Raw genomic sequence first — 9,214 nt, 5'->3', positions numbered from 1 at the left:
ATCCCAGGGCTGAGGCTGACCGCTGATGCAGGAACCCCGGCAGACGTATTCGCTATGTGCTCGGGGACCAAGAGCCCACAGGGTATCCAGCTGGTGGGCTCTGCTCCCCCCGACTCAGGAGAGCGTATCCGGCGACATTTCCACTTCACCCATCTCCCAGGAGAAGCAGGGTGAAATCCTGTCTGTTGCAGCGGCCAGCATCAGCCCAGGTCCTCTGGAAAACTGTACCCCGACCACACCCACCCGAGCTGAGTGTATTTGCAATCCAGGCTGTCTGCATCCCTGCGGGCTGGTGGCCAAGATACTCGGATGTGCAGGTGAAGAAACCCCGGTTAGGGCCGAGCACACGCCACCTTTATTAAAAACTGCCCAAACCGTCTTACAAAGGAGGCGGCTGGTGCCAGGGAGTGTGGTGCACCTCAAGGGAGCTGGGACATGAAACCAGAGAGAGCCTAGACCTGGTCGATTTCAAAGGCTCCCTCAGGGTCCTGAGCGAGGAATTGGCTCCGTGTGGCTGGGGGACATCACAGTAGCCAGGACCCTTGCAGCCAGAGAAAAGAGGTCCGGGATGCCTTTCACACGAGTATTAGAAGTGCAACTTTAAGGGCAACAGGCAACAGAAGGGGGGCAGAGGGGGAATTTGAGATAGTGGGCGGGGCTGAGACTCCAGAGCCCGCCCCAAGGCACGTGTGCCGGGTGAGGCCTGCGGGGCCCCGTCTTTTTCCACCTTTGGCCTCGCCTCCTCCTGTCCTGCTGTTCTTGGGCCACAGGCTGTGTGATCCTGGCGTTCTCCTCATATGCGCACCACCCTTCACAGTTGACACAGGCCTTTACAGGCCCATCTTCCCGTTGGATTCTTCCGGCAGATTGAGAGGTAGACAGCACAGGGCTGGTCTCACTTAAGGCTTGAGAAGTGAGGCTCCGGTGAGCTGGGCGCTCACTGGGGTCCCCCCTATCCACGGCAGCCCCGGCTCAGCCATCAGCTTCTCAGCCAGTCGGTGTCCTTGTCCAGGGTAGAAAAGCGGATCAGCTTCAGGCTGGGGGGCTGGGGCTTCCTGTCATCCCAGAGGTACTCGGGGGACAGCACTTTGGAGGGCTTATGTGAGATGAAGCGGCGGTTCAGGTGACTCTCCTCCTGCCAGGCTGCCATGATGCCGTTGGCCTTGTCTGCCAGGATGCCCATGTGGCAGCCCCTGGTAAACTCGTACACCCTGGCCGCCCGCCCCCCAAAGACCGCCCCGCCATAATAAAAGTCCCCCTCGCCATCCGCCACAAAGGCGGTGGAAAGAGGCCGGCGCTCGTAGGGGAACTGCTGGCGGGGAACAGCAAAATAGCCGGGGTGAATGGCAGCTACCAGGTCCCCCAAGGTCTCGGGGCCCCACGGGTTCCGGAACACCATGTCCACATTGAGGCAGAAGAGGTAGTCGATCTCTCGGTGCGCCCTCTCAGCAATGTGCTGGCTGATGGTCTCCATCCGGCGTGTGGAGATCTCCTCCCAGCGGGAGTGCGTCTGGATGGGGATGATGCTGACGAGGCGGCCGGAGCCCAGCTGGATCCGAGGAACGGCCGTGGGGTCGTTCGTGAAGACGTAGTAGTGCACCCGGAACCCCTGCATGAAGAACTGCTCGGCTGACTCCAGGAAGTGCTGGACGAACTGGGTGTACCTGGTGGAATCCCATCATGCACCATGGCCTCAGCAGGGCCACCGCCCGGGTCCCCACTATGTGCTGGCACCACACGGACTGAGGTTGGCCAGGCTGGGGTCCACCTCCCAGCTTCCCATCTCAAGAAGTCACTCAGGTCCGCCCCCCGGGGTCCTTGTCTGTCAAATTCCCACAATCTTAGTACCAACCTCTTAAGACTGTCCTAATAATGATACTTGATGACTCATATTCACAGACTGAGCTAACTTTTATTGAGCACTTACTAAGTGCCAGGCAGTGTTCTAAGGGAGTCTTCTCTCCTTCTAGCCTCATAAACTCCCTAGAAGGCAGGGACCACAGTCTCCACTTCCTAGGCACAGACACTGAGGCTCAGAGAGAGGAAAGTAGCCAAGAAGCGGGGAAGTGGCTGGGTCAAGGGAAGGTGAGTGGTGCTGGCTGCTGGGTGCCGACTGGGCCGGGGATTGGGGGGGGGGGTCCCCTGACCCCCGCTGGGCCATCCATCATCTGGCCAGTGCTTCGCTGCTGGGGACCCATTAGGGTCCCTCTCTCAGGAGTCCCAGAAACGGACCGAGAGGGAAGCTGCCAGGTGATGGCTCCTAAAGGAAAGGGCAGGCGGGGTGAGGAAGGAGAGGGGAGAACAGGAGGTGTCCAGAGAGCCCGCAGGCTGGAGGCTGGAGGAGAGAGGGTCCCCAGGGCAGGGCCAGCTCTGCCTGGGTCTCTTGACCTGCCTGTGGCCTGACCACGGACCCCCAATTCTATGAGGTGGTCTGGGGGGGCTTTCCACTCCTTCACACCTGCCTGGACGGTTCAGGGGAAGCAGAAGGGGTGAAGGGACAAGGGTGTCTCCTGACAAAGGCTGCTGTTGCCCCCTCACCTGGGCTGCCTCCCCCTCCCCGCTTCCATGCCAGGGCCAGACCCCCTTCCTCCAGGAAGCTCCCCTCCCACCAGCATACTCCACTCTGTACCTTCCCACCTACACAGCACCTGGTTCAGGGCCTCCCTGGTGCCTGGGATGGGGTCCTGTCTCTCCCCAGACTATAAATTCCTGGGGCTCAGAATTTATAACCCACCTCCCCCCAGCCCAGCCCACTACTCACGTCCCCACAGCAAACACCGTGACCCCGACGGTCAGGTTCAGCGGCTGGTAGATATGATGCAGAAGCTCGGGGTCGAAGGTTCCCTCGGAGACAATGGGCGCTAACCAGGGTGTAAGCGTCAGAAGCTCTGTGGGCCTGGCAGCAGAGGAGGCCGTGGGCCTGAGACCCTCCCCTGGGGAAAGCCTCCCTCTCATCTTGGCCCTGCCAAAGCTGTGTGACCCTGGGCGGTTTCGTCCCTGTCTCTGCGCCCCAGTACCCTCATGTGGAAAGTGGGGATAGTCGTAGCTATTTCCCAGCGTGGTCGAGAAGACCAGGAGTTAATGCACGTCCAGTGTCTAGAGGAGCCTGGCACTTCCGGTGCCCGCTAAGTGCCTTGGAGACGGGGGTCGCCAACATCATCATCAACGACGGATCGAGCACGACTATGCAGAAGGCACAGTGCTCTGCATTATTATTATTACTATTATTTTTGGCCGCGCCACGCAGCTTGAGGGATCTTAGTTCCCTGACCACGGATTGAACCCAGGCCCTCAGCAGTGAAAGCACGGAGTCCTAACCACCGGACAGCCAGGGAATTCCCTGCTCTGCATTTTGCAAACACCATCTCATCTGGTTCTCCAACCTCCTATCAGGTGGGTATCATTATTATCCACCTGTGCAGAAAAATCCCAGAGTGGTTGGGTAACTTGTCCAAGGTCACACAGCTAGTGACAGAGCTGGACTGGAGCCCAGGTCCCAGACTACCCAGACCCCGAGGCCAGTGGACACCTCCAGTAACCCCAACTTCCAGATCAGAGGCCTGTGCCCCCACCTCCACCCCAGGTCTCTCCATTCTGTGGCCAGGCCCTAGTCAACACCTACTTTTGCTCCAGCAGCTTGGGCTGAGGGTACTGTGACCTGCAACCAAGAAGGGTGAGTGGTTAAGGGGAGGCAGCCCCCAACCCCGGGGCCACAAAGGGGGAAATGACAGTCTGCTTACGATGTCACGGGCTGGAATGGCTTCTCCCCCTTGTACTGCAGCTTCATGTTGCTGGTGGGAGAGGTGAGACGGAGCCATTAGTGCTGGTGGGGGGGGCAGAAACACTCAGCAGGGAAGGATGAGGTCGAGGTGAAGCACCCTCATGGGACAGGCACCCCCAACCCCCCAGACGCCCTTGACCCACCCCCACTGCTCTGTCCACTGTGTTGGGGCTGGACTCCTATACAGGCGGTCTGTCCAGGGTCACCGTGTGGCAGGGCAGTGATTCCAGCCTGGTACCATTTGTCTCCAAAGCCTTTTTCTGTCTCTCTTTCAAACATATCGCTCTGTAAGAGCCTGGGCACTGGGGAGAAGGTCCGCGCAGCTGCAAAGGCCCGGTGAGCCCAGGTCTGCCACTTTCTAGCCTGGGTGGGCGAGTTACTTAACCCGAACCTATGGTGATGGTCAGCTGAAGGACCCAGTTACACAACCACCAGTCAAGGCACGGCTGTGAAGGTACGGATTTTGTAGATGTCAGTGACGTCTACACCAGCTGACCCCGTGTAAAGATCATCCTCCATAGTCTGGTAGGCCTGATATGGTCAGTTGAAAAGCTACAGCATAGAGCCGAGGTTTCCCTGAAGAAGAAATTCTGCCGGTGGACAGTAGTGTCAGCTCCTGCCGAAGAGCTCCAGCCCACCCTTCCCGATGGCCCGCTCCGTGGATTTCAGACTGGCTTCGCCATCTCACAGTGGTGTAAGCCGACTGCTTTCAATCAGTCAGTCAGTCCGTCCGTCTCCCTCCCTCCTCCTGGTTCTGTTTCTTTAGTGGAACGCTGACTGATACACCCATTTTCCCTCATCTGTAAAATGAAGCAGCACCCTTGACCCTTAGAGCTGTCGTGAGAGGTAAGAGAGGTACGTGAGTCGGGGCCTGTCAGCCAGTGCCCAGCGCGGAGTGAATGGTAAGGGCAGCACCCTGGCCCCTTCTTGGCAGGCTGTCTGTGTGGCCAGCCTCCACCAGCCGCGGCCCACCTGGGGAGATTCGGAAGGAGGGCTGATTAAGGAAGGAGGTGGCCGGTGACAGAGGACCTGCCAACAGGCCAAGGACAGAAGGTGCTGGAGCAGGCGAGTCACCAAAGAGGAAATTCAGTTAACGGGAAGGCGTGGGGGAGGTGAGGGCCTGGTAGGAATGGAAGAAATGAAATTTAAACCACATCGCATTTCCCACGTCTGGAGTCAGCAAGGTGGTTTGCTTTTTGCTTTTCATAGCACCTAATACTTCCAGCACCGGCCCAGGTGCAGTGCAGCTGCAGGGGGGTGGAGGTGGGGGTGCATCTGTGGGAGTTCGAGTGCGCGTGTGCCATGGTCCCCCTGGAGAGCAACCTGACATGATGGATGAATACCTCAGCCATATCCTTTGGCTCAGAAACTTACCAAAGGAAAGGATCTTTAAGATGGAAAAAGCTGCATATCCAAAGTTGCTCATTACAAACTAATTTAGAATGCTGGGAAACTGGAAACCACCTAAATGCCGCAAACTTGTTGGTGGGAAAGGGAGAGCAATTCAAGAATTAGGGGCCCGTCCCTGGGTGGAATAAGATGATGGTGACCAGACGCCAGAAAAGAAAGCCAATTCTGGGGAAACGGGATAAAAATCACAAAAACACTGCGGTCACAACTGCTTTCAATAGCAAGCAGCCTTTCTGCTTTTTAGAACAATCTGTCCAAATGGAAAGCATAGCAACCAACGAGCTGACAATGAACTTTGGAGTCAGAGTATGACTTGGACCAGCAAGACACAAGAGGGTATTTTTTCGTCTTTTGTCTTTTCTGTTATCCGGCCTCCTAAGTTACTGTGTTCTATGTTTATAATAGTGAAACACACCCTGTTGTTAGTTAGTAGCCTATGATCCAGATTTTAAACTTTCCTTTTGCTGTCATGAAAAACAAGACTGGGCGGCCAAATGTCCCCTTGAGACTGTCCCAAATCACCTTTTTCACTCTTTTTTGGACTTTGAAAATTATTGTTATTAGTTTTAGTCTGATGACACGGAGGACTTGGCTGGGAAACACACTGGTTCTTATAAACCAGCACTTATTTGGGGCATGAAACAAAGCACGGTGAGAGGAGGCCGTCGCTGTCACAGAACAACCTGACCAGGGCAGAGAATTATTCGCTAATGACGGTTGAACAACAGCGCTGGGGCGATCTGAACAGCAGACTGTTCGATCCCATCTTGGCAAGTCTGAGATACGTTTGATATCGGATATAAAAAGTGACGCAATCAGTAGGAAACATTTCAAGTTCTAGGTTCATCTATAACCAAATCTTTTTCACTCTTAACTGACAAAATGTCAGGTTTGTTATGTGGGGGAGACTGGTCACGTGTCCATTTGTTCTTTGAAGCCACAGAGAACACAAAATTGAGCAAAATACCAAGTCCTGGACTTCCCTGGTGGCGCAGTGGTTAAGAATCCACCTGCCAATGCAGGGGACAAGGGTTCGATCCCTGGTCCAGGGAGATCCCACAGGCCGCGGAGCAACTAAGACTGTGAGCCACAACCACTGAGCCCACGTGCCACAACTACTGAAGCCCGCGTACCTAGAGCCCATGCTCCGCAACAAGAGAAGCCACTGCAATGAGAAGCCCCCGCATCTCAACGAAGAGTGGCCCCAGTCTCCACAACTAGAGAAAGCCTGTGTGCAGCTAAGAAGACCCAACCCAGCCAAAAATAAAAAATAAAATAAAATAAATAAATTTATTTAAAAAAGAAAAAAAAGTCAAGTCCTAAAAGCACTCTTTCCTGAGCACCTCCTACGTGCCAGGTGCAACACCAGGATATTTACAGGCATCATTACAGTACCCCATGCTCTGGCTGGCTTGGGAGGGGCACCTCTATCATCCCATTTTACAGATACAGCAAGTGAGGCTCAGAGCTATGCAACATGCCCAAGGCCACAACTGTGGAGGGGGCACTGCAAGGACACCCAAGGACTGAAACAGGGGAATTTCACTCCACATTTGTGGCAGCTCATAAATTACCTACATGCTTATCACCCTGCTCAGAATCATGAGCTTAGGACCTAAGAACCTACAAAGTGACCTTAAAAACCCTCTCATTTCCTCCACTCCAGGGGCCCCCAATTCTCCCTGGCCCATACTTACAAGATCTCTGGGCAGGGGAGATAATAGGGGACATAGGAGACCAACAGCCAGTTCTCGACATACACCCTGGAAAGGAAATACATCTGTTGACTTGACTTTGCCCCTGAGGCTGAAAACTCACTTTGCTGCATGTTAGTGGGAATGCACGCCCCGAGTGGTGCAGCTGGGATACACCTCCCCTCCCCCCAGCCCCGCCCAATCATTCCTTGGGTCTGGCTGACCTCGGAGGACAAAGCCTCCTGGTCTTCTGCAATGACTCATTAGCCATGCAGCCATTCATTCCTGGGACAGGAATGTTCTTGACGCCAGGCCCTGCACACAAGGGGCTGGTGGGGGTGGGGGGAGGCAGCCCCCAGAGCTTTGTGGAAAGAACACATGGGGTGAATTCTGGAGCATAAACAGGAGCTCCTTATTAACATGGCTAGAAGAATAGTCCAGGCAGGGGAAAGAGCAAGTGCAAAGGCCAGGAGGCCAGTGCAAAGCAAAATCCATAAACCAGGCTGGTTCAGTCTTACCGAGAGAAGTGGGTGGGACCTGGGAATCCTGTGAAGGCGGCAAGGTTTGGGGGTTGAGATGCTGAGGGAGGGAGGGGTCTGGGGTAAGGAGGGAGGGCTCCATGGGGCATGCTCACCACAGAGAGCAGAGGGCCATGCCCACCAGCAGGCAGAACCCCAGGCCCAGGGCTAGTCTGGGGCAGTGCATCGCTGGATGGGCAGCATCTGAGCCTGGGTACCTGCAGAGTCTGGGTGTGCCTTGGTGAATCAGCCCACCTCTCTCAGGGGTGTCAGGCTCGGAGCCTGTGTCTCTGGGGTCCGGCAAACACCTGCAAAGGAATGCTCCTTATCCACAGGACAGTGGCCCCATTTTGCTGCCCTGCCCTCCCCTGGGCGGCCTCACCAGGGGAATGTGGATTCCAGTTGTCTCCTCGTCCTGCTGGACCCAGGCCCAGATCTGGCAGTTCTGAAGGACAGAGGCTCAGGACTCAGCCAAAGCCTGCTGCTGTGCCTTGCGAAAGGCACTGGGCCGGAAAGGCGACTGGCTCCCTGCCTTATCTCTCAGGTCTCCCTGCTGACCTCCTTCTGTGATGAGCTAAGGGCGGCCATCCTAGGGACTAGGGCAACAGCGCTTGGGGGCGGGGCGGGGCTTGGAGAAGGATTCCAGGGGAAACTGCGAGGACGCCGGAAATCAAGCCCAGAGCCCGCACCGCGGGGACACGCTCGGCCTGGGGAGGGCGTGGTGCGCTGGGAGGGGCGGCATAGATCCTCCGGGATGGGGGTGGGGGCAGGGGTGGTAGCAGCGCATTCCTCCGGGAGAGGGGGCCTGGGCTCTCTCCCGGGACCGCGGGAACGCGCTTCAGCTCTCACCCGCTCTCGGCGGTAACCTTGGTCAAGGCGGTCTCCTGCCCGCTCCACCACAGCCTCGGCGTCCTCCTCAGCTATAGGGGGCTTGGTGAGGTGCCAAGACGCAATCCGCACCGCCTCTGATGTGCGGGAAGGGCTCTAAAGCGCTGGGTCCGGCCCGGGTCACAGAGAGCGCGGGAGGCCTGACGGCTCTGCGGGGGTCCGCCCGAGGTCAGATAAAGATCCCCGGGCCGGAGTTTTGGGGCTTTGGCCCAGGCTCAGCCGGTGGCCTCTGGCAGGCCCTCTCCCTCTCCCTCCCTCTGCGGACCTCCGTTTCCCCACCCGGGCTTGGGGCGCGGCGTCCTCCAAAGCTCCGCGTCGACCGTCGGCTCCGCTGGATTCTTCCTCCGGTGGGGCCCGGGCCGCCGGGGCCGCTCCGCCGACGCAGAACCAGGCCCGAGCTTCGGCCGCCCCAGCCGGGGATCTGCACCCAGGAGCTTGGGGCCGAGACGCGCACCTCGACTTCGGCCGGCCACTGCAGGCTCCGGGCTCGCGGCGCTGCTCCTCCGGCCGGGCGCGGGGCGGGGACAGGGAACGGCGGGGGAGCGCGACTGTCCCTGCGGGCTGCAGACTCAGCCCCTTGCGGCCGGACCAGCGTTAGAACAGACGGATGGGCGCAGCCCGGCCCTGAAAACGGTCTCGGTTCGTCTGCAGTCCGGCGAAACCCAGGACCTGCCGGGCGCCTTTAGTAGCGCGCTGGGTGGGGCCTGACGCAGGGCCCGCCGGGATCGGGGCCGGGCGGGGTTCGGGGGAGGGGAAAGGAGCCGCACGCCCCGCCCACCGGCCGCAGCCCCACCTACCCTCCTGCGTGCCCCGCCCACCTGCCGCTGCTCCTCCTACCCACCCTCCCGCCCCGCCCCGCCCCTCCCACCAGCTGCAGCCCCCCAGTCCCCAGGGGTCCACGGGCGCCGGGGTCCCAGGGCCTT

General features: G+C 58.1%; 1 protein-coding gene across 10 annotated transcripts; it reads right to left on the bottom strand.

Moving 5' to 3' along the window:
• Positions 1-311: 311 nt before the first annotated feature.
• Positions 312-9,001, bottom strand: GBGT1 (globoside alpha-1,3-N-acetylgalactosaminyltransferase 1 (FORS blood group)). 10 transcript variants are annotated; one of them, XM_028484456.2, is made up of 7 exons: positions 8,557-9,001; positions 7,520-7,711; positions 6,889-6,954; positions 3,741-3,791; positions 3,623-3,658; positions 2,762-2,896; positions 312-1,664 (listed from the first exon to the last, which is right to left on the bottom strand). In XM_028484456.2, the coding sequence occupies exons 2-7, from the start codon at positions 7,588-7,590 to the stop codon at positions 980-982; spliced, it is 1,044 nt and encodes a 347-aa protein (XP_028340257.1). In that variant the 5' UTR covers positions 7,591-7,711; positions 8,557-9,001; the 3' UTR covers positions 312-979. The 10 variants fall into 10 exon arrangements, with proteins under 10 accessions (XP_028340257.1, XP_007101550.2, XP_007101548.2 ...); XM_007101488.4 differs by having other exon boundaries at positions 8,571-9,001; XM_007101486.4 differs by having other exon boundaries at positions 8,253-8,562.
• Positions 9,002-9,214: the final 213 nt, after the last annotated feature.

The sequence above is a fragment of the Physeter macrocephalus genome, unplaced genomic scaffold (genome assembly GCF_002837175.3).
Source record: "Physeter macrocephalus isolate SW-GA unplaced genomic scaffold, ASM283717v5 random_189, whole genome shotgun sequence".
NCBI classification, from domain to species: domain Eukaryota; kingdom Metazoa; phylum Chordata; class Mammalia; order Artiodactyla; family Physeteridae; genus Physeter; species Physeter macrocephalus.
The sequence above is the reverse complement of the archived record's forward strand: the minus strand, read 5'-3'. Positions and strand labels throughout refer to the sequence as shown.

Excerpts from the sequence above, each read along its gene's own strand:
- GBGT1 (XM_028484456.2), bottom strand. The coding sequence starts at position 7,590 with ATGCACTGCCCCAGACTAGCCCTGGGCCTGGGGTTCTGCCTGCTGGTG. Across the intron at positions 6,955-7,519 it reads ATGGCCCTCTGCTCTCTGTG|GGTGTATGTCGAGAACTGGC; the intron begins GTGAGCATGCCC and ends TTTCCTTTCCAG. Across the intron at positions 3,792-6,888 it reads CTCCCCTGCCCAGAGATCTT|CAACATGAAGCTGCAGTACA; the intron begins GTAAGTATGGGC and ends CTCTCCCACCAG.